Source organism: Myxocyprinus asiaticus, chromosome 37, assembly GCF_019703515.2.
Source record: "Myxocyprinus asiaticus isolate MX2 ecotype Aquarium Trade chromosome 37, UBuf_Myxa_2, whole genome shotgun sequence".
Classification (NCBI taxonomy): domain Eukaryota; kingdom Metazoa; phylum Chordata; class Actinopteri; order Cypriniformes; family Catostomidae; genus Myxocyprinus; species Myxocyprinus asiaticus.
The window spans coordinates 5,299,266-5,321,887 of record NC_059380.1 but is presented as its reverse complement, the minus strand read 5'-3'; the positions used below and the strand labels follow the sequence as shown (position 1 = coordinate 5,321,887).

At 36.4% G+C, this 22,622-nt stretch overlaps 1 protein-coding gene across 2 annotated transcripts in view; it reads left to right on the top strand.

Annotated features, from left to right (window-relative positions):
* Positions 1-22,622, top strand: part of LOC127427574 (ephrin type-B receptor 2) — a 217,435-nt gene that overhangs the window by 156,403 nt on the left and 38,410 nt on the right. For both annotated transcript variants that reach the window (XM_051675233.1, XM_051675234.1), the window contains exon 6: positions 19,312-19,436. In XM_051675233.1, the coding sequence (XP_051531193.1) occupies positions 19,312-19,436 (125 nt within the window). The remainder of the gene's footprint in view (positions 1-19,311; positions 19,437-22,622) is intronic.

The window sequence follows — 22,622 nt, the reverse complement described above, 5'->3', positions numbered from 1 at the left end:
TGCCAGAAGGGTTCAAAAGTCTCCAAATATCTGTAAGACCAAGATTTTTACACTTTTGCTTCACTATGATCAAGGACCATCAAAAGATTAAAATCTCCTCCCAATATTATATCATGAGGGGTGCCAGCGGCTTGCAACATCCCTTCAAGATCTATAAAAAAGCCCTGATCATCAACGTTAAGTGTGTAAATATTAGCCAAAATAAGACTGCCCCTGAATTTCTGCTAAAACAATAATGACTCTTCCTAATGTATCTTTAAACATTTGAATTGTAGATGCTTACTTATCAGTGTAATGGTTCCCCTGCACTTACTTGAGCCAGCACTAAAGAAAACATGTCCACCCCATATCTTCCCAAATTTTTCAGCTTCCTGCAGGGAAAGATGTGTTTCTTGAAGAAACACTATATCAGGTTTCTTACACTTAAGAAGAGAAATAACCTTCCTTTTTTTATGGGGTACCCCAACCCATTCACATTCCATGTGGAGAGACACAGTCCACTCGTATTAACATTTGAAATTTTGACATATGAGAAAAAATAGATTGTTTGTCAAAAACAAAATTATAAAGACCACATTACAACATTAGTGCAACAATCAAACCCCAAACTTCCCCCCGGACCAAACAAACAGAAAAAAGAAAAACGTGCGCATTAACCCCGTGCACGACAGAGCTAACTGGTGTCCATCCCTCTAAACTCAAACAGTCCATGTATGTCTACGAGAGCCCCCGCGACAACTTTGCCATCGGACTGCTCAAGTCCGGTGTTTCTATAAACATTTTGTGAAACAGAATTACAGAACAAAATATAATCTGTAAAACAAACTCCAGCCAGTAGGCAGAATAAAAACAAAGAACATGTAGATTCATCCACATAACTGTCCCGAAGGTGTGTTCCTCCACAAAACAAACTCCAGCTGCTAGGTGGAACCAGCACAAAAAGTTTCCTCGGACAGTCAAACGAATGTCCAGTGAGCCGGCCTATTCGGCTGCTACATGAGTGCAACAAAGGACCTAATCACTCATGACTTGCAAGAAATACTCCACAAAACAAACTCCAGAAATAGGAGTCATAAGCACAAAGAACGTGCAGATTCTTCCACTAAACTGTCCCAAAGGAGTGTTACTCCACAAAACAAAGTCCAGCCGTTAGGCAGAACCAGCACAAAAAGAAACAAAAAAGGCATTCAGTTTCCTCGAACAGTCAAGTGGATTTTCAGTGAGTCGGCCCAATCGGCTGCAATGTGAGTAACACAAAATAACTTACTCCATTGACTTTATGAAGGACATCGCTTGCTGGGGACATGTGAATGTTTTTCGGCCATCCTTAGCATCTATTCTCAATTTGGCCAGGAACATCAGTGCAAAAGCGACCTTCCATTGATGTAAGAGCTTCTTGCATTCCTTGAATCGAACACGTTTCTCTCTTGTCGAATTCGCAATGTCTGGGAACAAGAAAATGCTGTGGTTCTTCCAAGAAAGCCTTCCTTTACTCCTCGCCTCGCGTAACACAAGATCTTTATCGGATGATCTCAGAAATATGGCCAGAATTGATCGGGGCCTGTCTCCCTCAGTGGATCATTGAGCCGGAACCCTGTGAGCTCGCTCGATTCCCAGCTTATGGCCTGTTATGTTGAGCAGACTTGGAAAGAGCCCGTCCAGGAATTTCACCATATCCTGACCCTCTTTGGCCTCAGGAATTCCAACAATACAGATGTTATTCTGCCGGCTATGGTTCTCCATGTCCTCCAACTTCTCCCAAACATGCTCCAAATCCACCTTGGTCACTAGCAGATTAGCAGATAATTCCCTCTCTGATGACTCCAGATAATCGATCTGTTTCTCGACATCCCCCACTCTTGTAACCACCTCAGTGAATTTTGTCTCCATGGAAGTTATCGATCGATGTATTGCAGCAAGATCCTCCAGGTCAGCAACGACCTTCATCAGCATTGCCGATATGTTCAACATTTTTTGTAGAATTTCCCTCATTTCTCCGACCAAATCGACTCCCGGGATCGGGGCCTGATCAGGAGTGTCAGCTTGAGCACGTAAGTGTCTTTTAATGTCTCCAGAGCCCAAGGACTTTAAGTTTTTTTTACATATTATCCTCCTAGAACAGTTATGGAACAGAGTGTATCGAATCTCACCGGTTTATGACATTAATAGTGTTAAAACTAGCAAAGTGCGCTGAGCTTGCCGTTCACAATCCGAACCTCGCATGGCGTCATGTGACTCTTTGGCACAGCCACCTATTAAGTTCAAGGGGGCAGTTAGTTTTTCACATGGGTGATATAGGTGTTGGATAACTTTTATACTTCTATATATATATATATTTACTGTATATAACGCAAGTTGTCCCAATAGAACTTACCAATAAAGCATTGGTGTAGGTTTCATGTATACATTTTGGGGTGGTGGGAGAACATGTCCCCTCATCATAAACACTAAATCAAAATCCACTCCCATTTTCAAATCTACACCTGCATCAAACAGTTTTTATTTCTTTTTTAGCAGAATTTAAAAAGGAACACAATTATGAAGCACAAAGCGATTCATTAAACAACAAAAATGGAAAAGTTAACACACAAAAAGATCAAAACATTGTTTTAACCAGCAAATATTGTAATTAATAAATTGTATACAATTATGACATTTAAAGCTTGACTTTCATAAAAAAAAAAAAAAGTCCTAAGAACACATTCAAACTTTTTAGTAAAAATCTGCTGTCATAATATAGTTGACCCTTGCCTTGTATTCCAATGTATTCCAGAGTTAGATTATGTTCCCTCGTTACCCAAGGAAAGAAATCACAAACAAATATTCTAATTTAAGAAGGTTTTGAACTTTGTGTTTAAAACCTACACACAAAAGTTCTGCTAGAAAAAAACACATTTGCACAATTTGACTTTTTATCATTACTGAGACTTCTTATTGCTGATGCCTTAGATAAGTGCTGCTATTAGGACCAGGTCTGTTCCCTCTTCCCACTCTCTATGGTTTTATGCAGAGCTGCGTGCTCTAAAAGCAAAAGGCCAACAACTTGAACAACTTTTTTAAGAAGTCATGTCTAACTGTACATTTCATAGCATTCTCGGAACATGTTAGACATTATAAAACTGCCTTGAATGCGGCCTGCTCTACTTATATCTCCAACATCAATAATAAATCTAACAATAGGCCTAAAGTACTGTTTAGCATAGTAAACAAACTAGTGCAAGCACCCAAGCACAGTATTTGCAAATCTGATGACACTTGCTGTTCCTTCTTGCATCACTTTCAGGGAAAGCTGGATGCTTTATGTGAGACCTTTGGTGACAAACTGACCATTTCTACTTGTGAGCTTGGTCAGTCTATCCAACCCTTGACTAACCCTTGACAAATTTTACCCCGACGAACCCCTCCCTCATTAGTGACATAATACAGAAATCCAATTCCTCTTCGTGCCGGCTAGATCCTGCACCCACATTTCTTTTAAAACACCGTACCTCTGTTATTTCTGCTCCTATCTCACACATGTCTCTTATCTCTGCCACTGTCCCAATATCACTCAAGACTGCTGCTGTTACTCCTATTCTCAAAAAATCAAATCTGGATCCAGCAGGCTTTTCAAATTATCGTCCAATTTCTCATTTACCATTTGTCTCTAAAATCATGGAAAAGGTTGTCGCCATTCAGCTACAATCATTTCTAGCTCACAACAATCTGTTTGATATATTCCAATCTGGCTTCCACTTACATCACAACACTGAAACTGCTCTAGTACAGGTTGCCAGTGACCTTTTACTCTCTGGTGACTCGGGCTATCTCTCCATTCTCTTATTACTTGACCTCAGCTCAGCTTTTGACACTGTCTGCCACAAACTACTACTTTCTCGCCTTTCAGAGATTGGTATCTCAGGCGTTGCTTTATCCTGGTTCTCTTCATATCTCAAGGATAGGCAGTACTACATCTCTATGCACAATTATAAATCCCCCACAGTCCCACTCAAACAAGGTGTTCCTCAGGGCTCTGTTCTTGGTCCATTACTATTCATTATCTACATTATGCCTCTTGGACAAATTATTCGCCGTCATGGTTTTAACTATTATTGCTATGCCGATGATATACAAATATATACAGTTTGCCAGCCAGATTCTATTCACCAGACTACCTCATTATCCTCATGTATCAATTAATTGAAAGGCTGTCTTAACTCCAACTTTCTCAGATTAAACTTGAGCAAAACAGAGATCATAATTACTGGTCCATCAACTCTAACAAAAAGTCTAATGCCCCTAGCTGTGACCTTGATGCTACTCTAATTTTCCCATCTGACACAATCATAAACTTGGGTATCATTCTTGACCCTTCATTGACCCTAGATGCCTATATTAACAAACTCTCTAAAGCAGCATTTTTCCAACTTTGTCATATCACCCAACTTCATCCCTATGTTAGCCCAAAAGATGCTGAATCATTAGTCCATGCATTTATTACATCTCACCTTGACTACTGTAACACCCTTTTTTCTGGACTACCGGCACACTCTATCTCCCACTTGCAATATATTCAAAATTCTGCTGCAAGAGTACTAACTTACACCAAACGATCTGCACATATTACTCCCATCTTATTTAACCTTCACTGGCTACCTGTCGCATCCCATATTGCATACAAAATTCTTCTGCTTACATTTAAGTCACTCCACGGTCTAGCTCCTTCTTACCTTTCTGATTTACTTTCTCCCTACATTCCTATTCGCTCACACCGATCTTCTGGGTGCGAACTTCTTCTTGTTCCTAGATTCCGCCTTTCGTCAATGGGCGGCAGGTCTTTTTCTGTTGTGGCACCTAAGCTATGGAACTCAATCCCCCTGCTACCTCTATCTCTGAATTCAAATCTCAGCTCAAAACCTATTTGTTCTCCCAATATTATCAGTCATAATGTGTATATGCTTCATGTACTGCTCATTGTATTTGTATACTTATCTGTATTCTGATTGAGCCACTGCCTACACTGCTTACACTTTCTCTACTGTCTACACAATGTTATGTGTTCTTTTGTACTGGACTGATATGTCTAATTGATTGGATGATCTGATCTGCGATATGCAACTGCATTTGTTTTTTGTTCCAGACTGGGCAACTGTCCACTGTCCATATGATTGTCTATATGATTTTTTTGTTACTGTTCTTTATTGTGAAGCATCCTTGAGCTCTGGAAAGGCGCTATATAAATTAAACATATTATTATTATTATTATTATTATTATTATTATTATTATTATTATTTCTCAAAACTTTAAAATAATTTAGAAAACCTGAATAAGGCTTTTTTTTTCATTACACATATTGTTGATAAGTATTTGAGGTATTAATAGTGCATTCATACACAGAAGGCAAATTACCAGAAGTTACATAATGTTATACCGTAAATTACCGAAAGTTTTTACAATCTTTATTTTTACAGATGGTCAAGAGTCTTTTCTTTTCTTCTTTCAAACTTGTTCAAACTTGCATTTCCAGTCTACTGCACTGTTTGAGTGTAACAGTTGTTATCCATCATAGCGTCACAGCAAACTCCCGGCACCATCAACTCCCGGCCATTAGCTTCATATGCCGTTTCCACTTGCCAGCTTGCTCTGTACTCCATTTCATCATTCAGCATTATACACTCCAGCTACTGTTTGTTTATCCATTTCATTAGCCCAAGGTGAGTGGTACCACATGTGTCAGGCTTTGCTTAATACCTAAGAAATGAATTGCTTCCTTATCAGGTGGGGGGAATCATTGTATGAGTAAATTGCATTATGCAGAGTTGGGTCTGGTAATCTGGCTCGGGCGCTGTCTGGCGCTGGTGGAAGATTTATTACTTAATTATCTTCAGAATTGCTTTGGTGAACTCCTGTCAGGCCACAAGAGATGATGGTGCCACAGGCAGGCTTTGGAGGAAGTGGCGATACAGAGCTAGATGATTCTATTGCAGTGTAATTGAGAAGTGTAGATGCGTATTTTACTGTTCTGACCTTATTGCTGAAAAAGATAACGATTTCCGTTTTTAGGATGGACACACTTCATTAAAGCTTTCAGATGGATGTAGATTGCCACCAGTAATGCCAAAGATCTAACCTTGAAGGGATAGTTCACCCAAAAATGTGTGTTTTTCCACATCTGACAAGGATCTTTCTCTGAAGAGGCTGCTTTTTTCATGCCTCGCATCACAAGTTTATCAGCTGTTGAGGAGGTGGCCGGTGTGGGGGCTCTGTGACAGAAGGTGGCAGAAAGGGCACATATGGCAGGTGCCAGGTGGGGTCAGAGGGCAGCCGGTCAGGAGACTGCACCTGACACCTGGAGCACTGGCAGAGTCCAGAGTCACTGCTCCATCCAATCACGTGCTGTTGCATACTAATCACGTCGGGTGTCATTGGAGGAAAGCATGGGTTGCTTAATTTGCATTAGCCAGGGAAAAAGCCTTCATAAGTATGCAGGGCAGGTTGCAGGAGCTGTTGACTATGCAGTGACCAATGCATAAAATATACATTTCATTATGCATGTGTACAGGAATAAATAAATAAATAACTACCATAGTACTAAGTTTGGAACTTTGAAATCTTGCCAATTAGTTACCGCTTTGATGCTTGACAACATTTTGCTCATACATAAAACAACAGTTAGTATAATTTAGGAGTGTTTAAATCACTGTCCTTTAATCAAAGGCAATAATATTCACAATGAATGGTACTTTTTGCTTTCATTATCCCTGATTAACAAAGTACCGCAATAACAGGTGCAAAGGGTCAATTAGACCTGTTTATTTATAACTGGAAGTGGATAAGTTAATTGCGTTGTCCTGAAATGTTTAAAAAGGCTGAAATGCATAAACAAATGTCACTAATGTATGAAAGCACCATTTGACCCTAAAATTCACTGAAGCTTTAAAATATCCAACAAAGACCATCTGCTTCATTTCGTTTACATGTTCTGAATTTTTACTCCTTGTTCATGCATTTCAAGGTCAGAACATCGCATCACAATCTGTGTTATAGTTATAGGTCATTAAGAACATATATAGTTACTGTTGTTATACATAATTTAAAAGTAAAAAAGCTTAAGGTAAAGAACAAACCCCAGTTTAGATTCATTTATACAATGATATAGGACATTTACTGTACATGATTTTCTTACATTTCTTACATACTGCAAAAAACCCCCAAAACAAACATTTTCTTACTGATTATTTTGGTCTTGTTTTCCAGTAAAAATATCTAATCTTTCTAAAAACATGATATATTTACTTGGTAATCAAAATTAAATAAGACATTTTGTCTTGATTTCTAAGAAATCTAACAAAATGTAGTTATGTTTATTAAAGAAAAATAAAATAAAATACTTCAAAGGGGAAACAAGTTTATTTTTCTTACTCCTTTGGTAAATGTTTTTTTTTTTTTTTTCTTGGCTTAAGCATAAACCCCCAACAAATTTTGTTAAAATTTCTCTTGCTTCTCAAGTAAATATAGCGTGTTTTAAAAATGTCCCTATTCTGTCAACTTAATGACAAATTTAGTATAGTTATTTGCCCTTATTACTTTTGGAATTGCGTTTTCATCTGTTTCTGCCGTATTTTTAATTAAAATAAAAAAATTTTTCTCGTTCACATTCATTAACAAAGCATGTTAGAAAAGATGGCGTACAGTACAGAACGAGAGTACGTCAAAGTTACGTGCAGAACGGCAAGGACAGCTAATAAGGTTAGTATTGCCGTCCCTCATGGACATTAGTACGCTCTGTAAGGTAGTCTGTTCATGTGTTCAGCATCACATGATAATGAACCTGTTTTATCTTTTCCATTCTATGCTCAGCATGACATCATAATAAACACGTGTGTTTAACTTTGTGAACCAAAAGAGCATGAGATTGTTCTGTGTGTTTCATTTATAGCTCACACCAAAAACAACTTTAAGCATAGATTTTTATTTATTTATTTATTTATTATTATTATTTTTTTTAATCCATGCAATTATGTTTCTTAATTCCATATTTTCCACTAATTGAAAACGTAAAAAAAAAGTTCAACTGTAGGTATATTCGAGATGCTATTTCAATGCACCATGCAAATAATATGCAAATTAAAATATGTTATGTAAGTTAATTCTCTAGAGATTGTGTGGGCTTTTTTACCACAGGCAAATCCAGTTTTACACTCAGATCATTTGCAAGCTAAGAGTGCAACTTGCAAATGCGACAAAAAATACCAAAAAAATACAAATAAAATAAAAATGACAAAAACTGTATTTATGTTGATATGAGGCTTCATTAGATTTCATCTGATGGGGAGACATTAACGTCTTTATGCTATTACAAACTAGTGCACAAAAGTTTGTGTTATGAGATGATTATTTTTAATGAATCAGTGCATTTTTAATGAAATGCACTGAATTGGTCTAACAACACTGAACCTCAAGTCATTTTTGGTCATGTGTGATTAAAAAAAAAAGAAGAAGAAAAAAAGAACTTTTAACTATGCTATTTGCATCAGCTTAACTATTTACTGGTTATTGTTCATATAACAATGTGTTGTTAAAGATACACATTCACAACAGAGCTTTGTTGTAATAAATGCTATTCTAATCCAAATACATTTGTTTGAAAGTAAAACTTTAATATGCATGACAAGTTAATCAATGCAAACACGATTTTCTTTGTTCAAACAGGCACAAATTATATTACAAATGGAGTGATTTGTTTGGCAAAAATACAATCAGGATCACTGACTACAAATGTAAACTAAAGACAACCAAAAACACACCCAAGTTTAAATAACTTAATAGAAAACATAGATAAAGAGCAGTATTTCACTTTCTATTTAATTCACTATAAAAAGATAATCTAAAATGATGATATTCAGTTTATTCATTGGATACACCAAGTATCAAGAGTCTGATGCATCAACTGAGAGCCTCAAAATGTGTCCACAAAGCTAAACAATATCAAGCGATTCTGTAATTTAGCTAAACTAAAAAGTCATCATTTTGTTTCATTTTATGAGCCAGTGACTTCGCAGTCAATTTTTTAGTCTGGAGCCTGGGCTACGATCACATACAGGCTTTAGAGCTCATTCGGGGCTTATGCAGAACTTCTGTGATTAGCTGACTGTCCTTGTCTTGACCCAAATAAGTCATGGGAAGAGTAACAAAATCTTGAGAGCTAATATAATTTGCCCTCCTCCTCTCTGTTAATAGAAAGAACAGAAGTTGAACAGGTTTAGTTATCTTGTTTTAATGTGATGTGCCAGTAGACCTCTGGTTGTCTGTGGTTAAGACCATGCGCTCTATCAGGTTGTAATCGGCATACACCATACCCATTTACTAAACATCTCCACATAAAAGACGGAATGCTGACACACTTCATTCGACACAAGCCAATCGCAGACTTGGGTTTCCTTTAAACACCAGGCTCCCTCGAGCAGCAAAAACCGTGCACAGGGTTTCAGATTAGACTTAAACTCCCCGTAAGTGTCTGCAATCTTCTTAAGACTCTGAAGTGCCTATTTTTGAATTAGCTTATGGTGTGTATATGAGTATATTAATGCTTCAATCTTTTCCAGTGCAGATGGTTTAAAGCTTGATGAACTAAAATGGGGGTGCGCTGCTTTACGGCACTGGAAACTCTGCAGACATAAAACCCTCAATCCAATACAGATGGGAAATAGGGACGCCTGCCAGACGCACTGCTTCTCTCTGCCTCTTTTTGGTCCTACACCATGCTAAAAGTACATGCAAATACTGTATAGCTTTCCTCTCCTTTTTGGTTGCAAGTCTCGTAAATAGTGAATCCTTGCAGTGTATGGTCCCACATGGTAGAAGAACAGCTGCTGCTCTCAAATCGTACTGGGAAAAGCTTGCCGTGGGGAAGTTTTAGCGTAAAAGGCGCTCGGGGAGTCGACGGGGGTGGATAAAATTTATAAGCATTGACCTGCAAGGGCAACTTCTACCAGCATTACCAAATCAATGCATTGCTCTTCCATACCACAATTCCAGCTCCAAATGAGATCCACATGCTTTCAGAATTTATTAGATAGACCCGTATTGGTGAGCCAATGAGATTTTGAGAACATTCCACATCATTCAGTGCCTTTTATATGATGATTAAGCTAAGCGTTTGATTACACATTCTTTACTCATTCACAGTTCACCATGTTCCTAATTATCACTCATTACATTCCCATCATTAAAAACTATTGACTTTCAAAGGACAATTTTCGGGAAAATAATCCCAAAGAGTTTAGCTATGAAATCTTCTACAGACCACTATATTACATTCTTGGGCTTGCACAACTCATTTTTACTTTTCAACTTTCCATCCAGAAAAGTAGTCAACTAGTTGGCTGGGAAATGTTTACCTAATGTAAATGACAATATAGCTCATAGATGAAGTTACTACAAACTAGCGCACTGCCCTGCCACCTCCGGTTTCTTTTGGCAGCCCAGTAAAGAGAGCACTTCACACAAATTACTGTTTGTGAAAGGATATGCAAATAAAACTAATGTCATACTGCTAAAATTATGTATTTGGATTCATTTTGAATGTGTTATGTATAATTGTTAAATCTAAAATGGCTGTTATAAATTATTTACTTAATATACTGTAAATTAAATTAAATATTTAATATTGAAATATTATTATTTAGTGTATGTGGGTCAGTAATTTTAGCAGTAAAGATGCATATTGCATGTCTGATGGTAGTTTAAATTGCCATATGGCACATTTCTCAGGTTTTAGAAGTGTGTTAAGCATGTGAGGATGTGTATTCATCAACCTGTTACATGTCCGACATAGTCATACAGGCCTACTGAATCAAGTTAAAACTTGTTTTATCGATAATTCAGAAAGATTTTACATAATTTCTTCACTTTAAACCATAGATATCCCTTTATAATAACTTTTATTCAAATCAACAAACTTTATTGCATTATATAATGATTAAAAGACTGTTAAAACTGCAGTGCTGCCCAAATCCACTACTGAAATCTGCTCAAAAGATCCCAAAAGCCCGGTTACCTGCAGTGTGACGTCAGAGTAATTTTATCGATAGCATCATCAAGTCGATGCGTTGTGTCTGTGCTGACCTCTTGTGGAGTAATTTATTTTTGTTTGACAGTTGTTTTGGTATTTTATATAATTTTAAAATAAGACAAAAATACTCAATAAGAACATGATTTTTGCAGTGTTGCACTATAGGCTAGTTACAGTCATGTAAAGCCCAAAATATACTTCGATTTTGATGCGAACGCTCATCGTCTGTGTACAGTCGAATGCTAGCCTGTCAAAGTATACTCCATTTGACGGTGCGCACACACAGGCGGTTGGCGCATACACGCTACGACTATACGAGACACCGGACTATTTCTCTTCAGGAGTTTAGACCTATAAAGTTATCTTTATAGTCCTTCAGACTCGAGTTATACAATTACAGGTATCCCCAGACCTCCTCACACACGCGCTCTTGACTTACACATCCAGTGTTGACGTTTTTACCTTCATCTCCTGTTGTTTACAGGCAATTACATTTTCTTCTAGCACATCTTCATGACAACAATGGCTCAAATGTGAGTGTTGCCACCTTTTGGACCCACAAATTAGTGCACATAATTCCAGGCGCCTGCGCATTCTGCTCAATCAAAGACGCCCTGTTAGAACAATCAGGCTGAGCGCGTTCAGTGCTCGAGCACTCTGCTGATGATGAAAATTGCGTCACGCATCCTGACCGAAGTATACTTTGGGCTTAACACTTCACATATTTTAAGTACTCACCTGCACTTTTTCACCCTAATGCAATAAATATTCATACATTTTTGCATTTTTATCAAGTGTAAATGATTACCAGATTTAGACATTTAATAAAAAGTTTCATGGTCTATTCACTTTATCGTTGGGATTCTAAGAAAGAATCCAGCATGACATGGCTGGCTAGAGTACTAATGGCTGTGAGGCATTTATTTACCAGCTTTGATTGGATCGTAGCTCAAGAAATGGCTTTTTTGTGTTTGCATGACCATGCCACATTAAAGGCCAATAAACTTATATGAGTAGAATTCAATGTTTTCTTTTTTTTTTAATGAATCTATTAGACGATGTAGATTTGAAAACTTGTCTGTATGACCATCCCATCCTATCTGTCTGTTTTCTTTAGCGCAGATATGCAAATATGATCTATTTCTAATGTGTATGTTTTCTGAACCTCACAAACAGAGATCACGTACGGCATAATGTGATTGTTCCAATGTGTCTGAATGCCCCGTCTACCTGAAAAAAGTTAAGCACCTACATTTGGAGATAAATAGTCCTTATCAACTGTACCACGGAGAGCAACTGTGTGGAAACACTGAAATTCTGCGAAAGTAGAATAAACACTTTACTAGCTGTGATAATTGTGCTTGCTTTGATTGCGTGTTTGCTGTCTTTACTAAGAGTTTACTAACAGTGTTTTATTTTTTTTTATTATTGAATTGGTTTTCCTTTTGTCTGAAGCTTGTTGGTGCCTTGCTTATTTTTTGCAAGGCTCAACAATATGAATGGCCTGGGGCCAGTATGAGAGAGTTTCGGGCCAGTTGACTAAACTTTTTTTGACCAATTGGGCCAAAGCTGCGTTGTCACTACACTATCTGTAATCTTACATTTGTTGATCTTGTACATGTGTTTTTATGCCGTGTACACTTAAACATTTGGATATCTGTGATGAAATGAACATTTTTGTTGTAAATTCTTTGCATTTAAATGTTAAAGGTAACATTATCTAGCTAACTAACAGATATTGTTTTGTCAAAATTGTGACAAATGTGATAGTCTTGGAAGCATGAGTTAGAGAGGTCTTAAAATTACAAACAAATCAGTTCTGCAAAAGTATATGAATAAAACTGTCATGGAGTTTTAATTATAGCTGTGTAATTTCCAGATATTATTGAAAATTAAATACCTATTTATTTGGCATATTTTGAGTATTCTGGGTTCAATACAAGTTAAGCTCAATCGAAAGCATTTGTGGCATAATGTTGAGTAAAAAATAAGGTTAGAGTGAGGCACTTACAATAGATGTAAATGAGGCCAATTTCTGGACAGTTCAAAGGCAGAAATGTGAAGCTTATAATTTTATAAAGCACCTACATTCATTCTTCTGTTAAAACTTGTGTATTACTTGAGCTGTAAAGTTAAAGTTAATCTGTTTAAGTTTAAATCTTACGACCGTTTTAGGGTTTACAGCGTTACCTCGTCCTGGCAACAAAGTTGTACAATTACATATACACCGATCAGCCACAACATTAAAACCACCTGCCTAATATTGTGTAGGTCCCCCTCGTGCCACCAAAACAGCGCCAACCCGCATCTCCAAATACCATTCTGAGATACTATTCTTCCCATCACAATTGTACAGAGCAGTTATCTGAGTTACCGTAGACTTTGTCAATTCAAACCAGTTTGGCCATTCTCTTTTGACCTCTCTCATCAACAAGGCGTTTCCGTCCACAGAACTGCCGCTCACTGGTTGTTTTTTGGTTTTGGCACCATTCTGAGTAAATTCTAGAGACTATTGTGTGTAAAAATCCCAGGAGATCAGCAGTTACAGAAATACTCAAACCAGCCCATCTGGCACCAACAGTCATCCATGTGATTATCTAAGCAACCAATTGTGTGGCAGCAGAGCAGTGCATAAAATCATGCAGATACAGTTCAGGAGCGTCAGTTAATGTTCACATCAACCATCAGAATGGGGGAAAATGTGATCTCAGTGATTTGGACCGTGGCATGATTGTTGGTGCCAGATGGGTTGGTAAACACGGTATATATACCCATGTTTAATGAGATGCCTGTATGCTTCCCATTGAGGAAGCCTGATTGCTAGCCTTATTAGTCCTCGTTTGATACTTTATACAAACATTAAGATTGACAAGATGCCGCCGGTCGCTTGCCTTTTAGCACACAGCTCTGGGTTGGACTGAGCATGGCGGTGCATACCGACAGAGGATTCACAAGCCCTCCCGCAGTGCTTGGAGTCCTGGGAAGCCGTTCATTATCCTCTGGCATATATTTATTAACAGGCAGGGAAAAGAGCACTGTGGCCTGCATTTCCCTATAAGTACATTTGGACAGATTAACGCTTGTTGGTGTCAAGCCACTGGGTAGAAACACTGCTAAAAATGAACAGTGCTGCTCTGAGCTGGACTCGAAACCTCCTCAATCACCTGTGTTTTTAAGACAGATTTACAACTCTTTCTGAGCTCTAGAGAGCAAGAAATAAGCACACGAATAAAGCCACTTAAGCTCTCCTTCATCCCCAGAGACTGTAAGCGCAAGCTGATCACAGTGACAGGCTTTCCCACCCTAGCACTTCTAACATACCTGGAGAGGAGGATCCGCTAGCATTCCCATTCATGTCTATGGCAGTTACTTGGTTGGCACATATAGTAGAGGTCTGCTCGGGCATTCATTTGAAGCCCACACATTGTCAAAGATTTCTACCCAGCACATCTTTTACATATAAAAACAATTTGTGATCATGCAGATATGCTTAATGATCAAATACACTTCAAAATTCTGCCAAAATGCCCGTCTTGGTGAGTAAAAAAGCTGATGTGTATCAAAATGTCAGACTTGAATAAATATAACATAACAGACCTGCCACTGTCTAGTGTGTCATTATAACACTAATCAAACAATATAGGAAGCAAGGAAATGCCACACTGTTCTTGACTGAATAACTTGTTTAGTAGCTTTGAAAAGTATTAATGTATTATAGTCATACACTGAAGACAACTTTATATGTCACATTTAATTTCATTCTGAATGTTTATTTAAATACTTGATACTGCTCTTAAAAAACTTTTAAAGCTGTTAAAAGTTTTCTTAATTTGTATTTTTTTGTTTTATTGTTTTTAATTTGTTTATATTCATTGCTTCTATTTTGTTTCTTTGTACTTATTACAGACTGTTTACTTGATTGAGAGTATCGAAATTGTTGTAGTATCGAAATTGGTATCAAGAGTGTTCAAATTTCTCAACTACTATTTGCCAACTACTCAAATTTTGGTATGGTGACAACACTGTTTACATATATATTGTGCATGGTATATCTTGCTATAATATTGTCCAAATCAAGCAGCCCTAATATATATACAATGTATACACCGATCAGCCACAACATTAAAACCACCTGCCTAATATTGTGTAGGTCCACTGACAGTCATCCTTATAATCAGCCAATTGTGTGGCAGCAATGCAGTGCATTAAATCATGCAGGTACGGGTCAGGAGCTTCAGTTAATGTTCACATCAACCTTCAGAATGGGGAAAAAATGTGATCTCAGTGATTTGGACCATGGCATGATTGTTGGTGCCAGATGGACTGGTTTGAATATTTCTGTAACTGCTGATCTCCTTGGATCCTGGCGGCACGAGGGGGACCTACACAATATTAGGCAGGTTGTTTTAATGTTGTGGCTGATTGGTGTATATATATATATATATTTATATATATATATATATGTAATATATACAGTTGTGCTCAAAAGTTTGCATACCCTTGGAGAATTGGTAATATATGTACCATTTTTAAAGAAAACATGAGTGAACAGGCAAAACACATTTCTTTTATTTCTTATGGGATTCATATTCAACTGTAGGTTATAACAGAATGGCACAATCATAAAACAAAACATGGCAACAAAGAAAAAAATGAAATGACCCCTGTTCAAATGTCTGCATACCCTTAGTTCTTAATACTGTGTATTGCCCCCTTTAGCATCAATGACAGCGTGCAGTCTTTTGTAATAGTTGTCTATGAGGCCCCAAATTTTTGCAGGTGGTATAGCTGCCCATTTGTCTTGGCAAAATGCCTCTAGGTCATGCAAAGTCTTTGGTCGTCTTGCATGAACCGCACATTTGAGATCTCCCCAGAGTGGCTCGATGATATTAAGGTCAGGAGACTGTGATGGCCACTCCAGAACCTTCACCTTTTTCTGCTGTAACCACTGGAGGGTCAACTTGGCCTTGTGCTTAGGGTCATTGTGGTGCTGGAAAGTCCAAGAGTGTCCCATGCGCAGCTTTTGTGCAGAAGAATGCAAACTGTCTGCCAATATTTTCTGATAACATGCTGCATTCATCTTGCCATCAATTTTCACAATATTCCCCGTGCCTTTAGAGCTCACACCCCGCCCAAAACATCAGTGAGCCACCACCATGCTTCACAGTGGGGATGGTATTCTTTTCACTATAGTCCTTGTTGACCCCTCTCCATACATAGCGCTTATGATTGTGACAATAAAGCTCTATTTTGGTCTCGTCACTCCAAATTACAGTGTGACAGAAGCTGTGAGGCGTGTCAAGGTGTTTTCGGGCATATTGTTACCGGGATTTTTTGTGGCATTGACGCAGTAAAGGCTTCTTTCTGGCAACTCGACCATGCAGCTCATTTTTGTTCAAGTATCGTCGTATTGTGCTCCTTGAAACAACCACACCGTCTTTTTCAAGAGCAGCCTGTATTTCTCCTGAGGTTACCTGTGGGTTTTTCTTTGTATCCCGAACAATTCTTCTGGCAGTTGTGGCTGAAATCTTTCTTGGTCTACCTGACCTTGGCTTGGTGTCAAGAGATCCCCAAATTTTCCACTTCTTAATAAGTGACTGAACAGTACTGACTGGCATTTTCAAGGCTTTGGATAACTTTTTATATCCTTTTCCATCTTTATAAAGTTCCATTACCTTGTTACGCAGGTCTTTTGAAAGTTCTTTTCTGCTCCCCATGGCTCAGTATCTAGCCTGTTCAGTGCATCCATGTGAGAGCTAACAAACTCATTGACTATTTATACACAGACACTAATTGCAATTTAAAAAGCCACAGATGTGGCAAATTAACATTTAATTGCCATTTAAACCTGTGTGTGTCTGTAACAAGGCCAAACATTCAAGGGTATGTAAACTTTTGATCAGGGCCATTTGGGTGATTTCTGTTATTATTATGATTTAAAAAGGAGCCAGACAACTATGTGATAATAAATGGCTTCATATGATCACTATCCTTAAATAAAAAAGACAGTTTCTTTGCATGATTAGTCATATTTTCAAAATCAATGCCAAAATTTCACAATTTCTGCCAGGGTATGCAAACTTTTGAGCACAACTGTATATATACTGCCATTCGAAAGTTTGGGGTCACTTGCCTGAAATGTTTCTCATGATCTTAAAAATCTTTTGATCTGAAGGCATATGCTTAAATGTTTGAAATTAGTGTTGTAGACAAAAATATAATTGTGCCAACAAATTTATTTATATCATTACAAAAAAAAAAAAAAATGTTTTTGAAATTGATGACTTGGACCAAATAATAAAGAAAAGCAGCCAATAAGTGCCCAACATAGATGGGAACTCCTTCAATACTGTTTAAAAAGCATCCCAGGGTGATACCTCAAGAAGTTGGTTGAGAAAATGTCAAGAGTACATGTCTGCAAATTCTAGGCAAAGGGTGACTACTTTGAAGATGCTAAAATATAACACAGTTTTGATTTATTTTGGATTTTGTTTAGTCACAACATAATTCCCTTAGTTCCATTTATGTTATTCCATAGTTTTGATGAGTTTTCTATTATTCTAAAATGAGAAAATAATAATAATAAAATAGAATAAAGAATGAGTAAATGACCCCAAACTTTTGAATGGCAGTGTATATATATATATATATATATATATATATATATATATATATATATATATATATATATATTATATATATATGAAAAAATTAATTATTATTATAACTGTTTTAATAATGTTATGGATGTGTGTGTATAATATATATATATTATACATTATACATATATATAATATGTATAATACACACACACACACATCCATAACATTATTAAAACAGTTATAATAATAATTAATTTTTCCATTAATTACAAACCTGAATCTGACCCGAACCCAAAGTCATACAGTCTGACAACAACTGACCCAAACCGGTTTGTCGATTACTAACAAAAGCCCCCAAAAAACTATATGTTACCGGAAAATCACCTACAATGATGTAATTAAATATTTGTGATTTATATGTTGCTTGGAAAGAAATGTAAAGTATTTAGTCAGAAAACACGGTCATGCTTTTTGCCATCAAGTTCCAGCGGGGGCTAATAGGGTGATACTAATCTGCCTATTCTTGACCTCTTATTCGCACCGATTGGCTTTTCCACAAAGAAGTGTGTACTGGAGGAGAGGCCTGTGTCTTTATAAGCTTGTGCCCTGGAGACGGCAAGAGCTATAAATCCTGGCCTCTCCAAACCCCACACAACCCCAGCTGTGTTCTAGATTACCTCCATTGAGTTTTCCTGACCCGCTATGCCATGCTTCAATGCTTAATGACTATTAAGAACTCCCTGAGCTTTTATTTCAGTAGTGAATGGCAGAAACTTTTTTTTGTACTGCAGTCAAGTTGAACAAGTCCAAAACAACACAACCACTAATATAGGAATTGACACACTTCCCCCTGTAATTACCAAGCATGCTGATAAAAAATTAACTCTGTAATTCCCAAATTCAAAGACATAAATCTCCAGTTGTGTTTGGCATACTTGTGGTTTTCATCAGTAGAAAGAGCACCTGGTTTTATTTGTTTTCAACACACCACAAAATTAGTCTGCCTTCCCTCTGAGGAGGATGTGACAAGGGAAGAGACTTCAGGCTAGATTACATCCTCAGAATGAGGCGAGGAACCATGACCAATTGGAGAGACACAGAGTCAGGAATAGAAATTCCCACCTTTTTTATGTGGTTCGGCGCAGTGCAATTTATACATCTACACATCTGTTTAATCACACACAAGAATCTGTGTTTTAATGCCTCTGTCAGTATAAATAGAAATTTAGAACTATTTTCACTATATGCAAAGCTCAACAATAAGGACTGCACGGGCCAGTGTGCAAAAGTTTTGGGCCTTTTGACTGAGATGTCAAAATGATCAGTAAATCAGTAATGTTTTGTTCTGCATGCCTTTGTTTTCCAGCAAAAGTGTGTTAATGACTAATTATGGAGCTGCATAGCGGGATAGTTTCAAGCTATTATAGCAAATTCAAAAGATAATAAGTTATTTGTTGTATACTATTTTGCCGGTGTAAAGAAAGCTTAATGTATAATGAAATCATAAATAAATCTCTTTCTGACACACATAAAATATTTTGCTAAAAATAAAACAGTTTTTGTGGTTGGGCCAGTGAAAATATTGACTAGACGGGCCAAGCAGAACATAACATGTTTCCTCATTTACACTTTGCCTCTGTCTGCATTTTTTTCAGCTCCTTCTACCGTGTCTATAATGCATCAGGTCAGTCGGACCATTGACAGCATCACTCTCTCCTGGTCGCAGCCAGACCAGCCCAATGGGGTCATACTTGACTACGAGCTGCAGTATTATGAGAAGGTATCATTAAAACTCATGCTTGATTAATGCGTAATGCATGTAACATATTTTTAATGCGTAATGCATGAAACGCCATTCAATATTACCTTGAGCATGCATTATTAATTATAGTTTTGAGAAGATGACTTAAATAAATATACAGTGGGGTCAAAAAGTCCGAGACCACTAGTGAAAATGCTTCTTTTGCATTATTATTATTATTATTATTATTATTATTATTATTATTATTATTTTCATTACAAGTTATATTTCAGCATTACAGTTTGAGTGAAAACATTCATGTCAGTTGAGCTGGCATGGACTCCTCAAGTTGCAAAACCTAAAGATCATGTTATCCAGCATGTTTTAAGAATGTTCCAAAGAGCATCTTTTGTGCTTCAGTGGTTGCAAGGAAACATGGAGTTAACATCAATGTGATTACTTAGAAATACAGTAGAATCTAGAAATAATTACTATTATAAAAAACTATTAATAATTGTATTATTTAAAAATAATTTGATGTTTTCATAATATTTATAAAAACTATTAATAATTGTATTATTTTAAAAATAATTTAATGTTTTATACTATTTATAATTATTTACAAAACATTTATTAGATACTGTATACTATTGTATTAGAAATAGCACAGAATCTAGAAATACTTAAAAAAATCTATTAATTATTTCATTTAAAATAATTATTAGATATACTATTGTATTAGAAATAGAGCAGAATCTAGAAATATTTAAAATATTTTTATAAAAAAACTATTTAACATTTATTATTTTAAAAATAATTTAGTTTTATACTATTTTATTTACAAAAAGTTTATTAGAAAAATTATTGTATTAGAAATAGTGCAGAATCTAGAAATGTTTACTAATATATATATATATATATATATATATATATATATATATATATATATATAAACTTTTAATAATTGCATTATTTAAAATGTAATTTCTTGTTTTACACTATTTATAATCAGGGACTAAAAACGGTTCACAAAAAAAAAAACGAACTAACTTTTGGTCCCAAAAATGGGAACGAAGTGATTTTCAATTGTTCTGGAGTGAAAACTTTATTTTTAAATGCTGGTAACTGGTTATAAATGGCTAATTTCATTCCGATAATTTTTAAAGTAAACCAAAGGTCAAAGGGTTCATTACAGTAAATTTTTGGAGCTACACCACTTCATGTTGCCCCAAAAAATGAAACGTGTTTTGATCCTGAAGGAAACTGCTACATCACACATTTCTTTACCTAACTGCCCATTGTGGATGTCACATTCTGTGAATGTAGACCTTTTTAAAAACTAAGTATTACTACATTGGGTTCAATTCCCACAGCCACCACCATTGTGTCCTTGAGCAAGGCACTTAACTTCAGGTTGCTCCAGGGGGATTGTCCCTGTAATAAGTGCGCTGTAAGTCACTTTGGATAAAAGCGTCTGCCAAATGCATAAATGTGAATAAATGTACATTAAGTATTATTTCTAAATTACTACATACTGTACATCCACGGCTAATCCTGATACAATGAAAGCATTATTAGAGGTAAAAAGTACTTTTCTCAGTTGCTTACAAGTCGTCACTGAATTATCGTTAGATATGATGCATTAATACTGATTTGATGCTGCCGGGTTTTGACTGAGAAGCAGATCTGTAATTAAAATTGTACTTAACTGTTAATTAACTGTATGCTCGTTATAATTTCTAATCTAATAAATCCACCACACAAGAAAAAATTTTATTGCCTTTTTTTTAGCTTATTTTGGTGAGGCAAGTGGCTTATTTTGGGATTGTTTTTCCAGACCAGGTTGCTTGTTTCTCCTGCGAGATCTGACATCACTGCAATTGGTATTGCTTAGCGCAGAGTACTGTCATTTAAAAAGAACATTATTAACTGTTCTTTTATTTTGTTCTAACCGGTTACCATGTAGAAAGGAGGCCCTGGAACTTCTTAACCAGAATTTATTTTGCTCAGAACGAACCAAAATGAAAAATATTTAGTTTTTAGTCCTCGCTTAATATTTTATAATTTTATTTTTGAAAATGTAATTAGATACACTATTATATTAGAAATAGTGCAGAGTCTAGGAATATTTACGCATTTTTATAAAAAATAATACTATTAATAATTGTATTATTTTTAAAAGAATTTTATGTTTTAAAATATTTATAATTTTATAATTGTATTTATAAAAATGTTATTAGATATACTATTGTATTAGAAATAGTGCAGAATCTGAAGTATTTTTATTATCCATAATTTTACATCATAAGTTTTCTATCTTTCAGTTTTTCAAAATCTGAAAAAAATCTGGTTTAAATGGGATTTTAAATCCCATATTTCAATATGGTCTCAGACTTTTGGACCCCACTGTATTTTTAATGAATTTTATTTGTTATGTACAGTATATTATTTGATTTATATTTGAGCACATTTTTGCAGTCTTGGAAATACATTTTTATTTAAAACTGAAGAAATATCTCAAGTAACGTTGCACCGAAGCTCCCTCTGTAATGATAGCTGGTTTACAGTTGCCGTCTAATTGAGGTTTTTGGCAGCTGTCAGACACAAATACCGAACTCCTGTTCTGTCGTGTGTGATTACAATCGCAGTTGCTCTGCGAAAGACTGTTGTGGTTCAATCCGGATACCAGTGGCTAAAATAACAGAGATTTCACTGCAGTTAAAAAAAAACATATTTCGGTTACAGATTCCTCTCTGCCAGTGTACGCCTCAGAAAACACACACACCCAGATAGTGTGTCGATATTCTTTTAGCCTATTCCCATTTTGCTCACTGTGTGTAGCTGCTTGACACACATAAAATAACCACACCCTTACGTACACACATTTCAACATGCATAGTGTGACAGATACTTTCTGTCTTTCTCTTTCTTTGTTTGTTACACACACACACACACACACACACACAGACACACACAGGCTGATGGTCCCCAGGGCTCTGCTCCTGTTCTAACTCTTTCCTCAGTATAATTCCTTTCTCAGACAGTGCTGAGGACCGCCTGTCAAAACACTCTTCTCAGACTGCAGCAAAGCTCACATCACAAAGCGCAGAAATAGAGCTGACAGGAAACAAGCAGAGCACACACACAGTCCTACATTCCCATTCTCTCTCCTTCTGTATTTCTTTCTAACTTCTTCGCTTAAACAAACAGACACTCAAGAGGGTA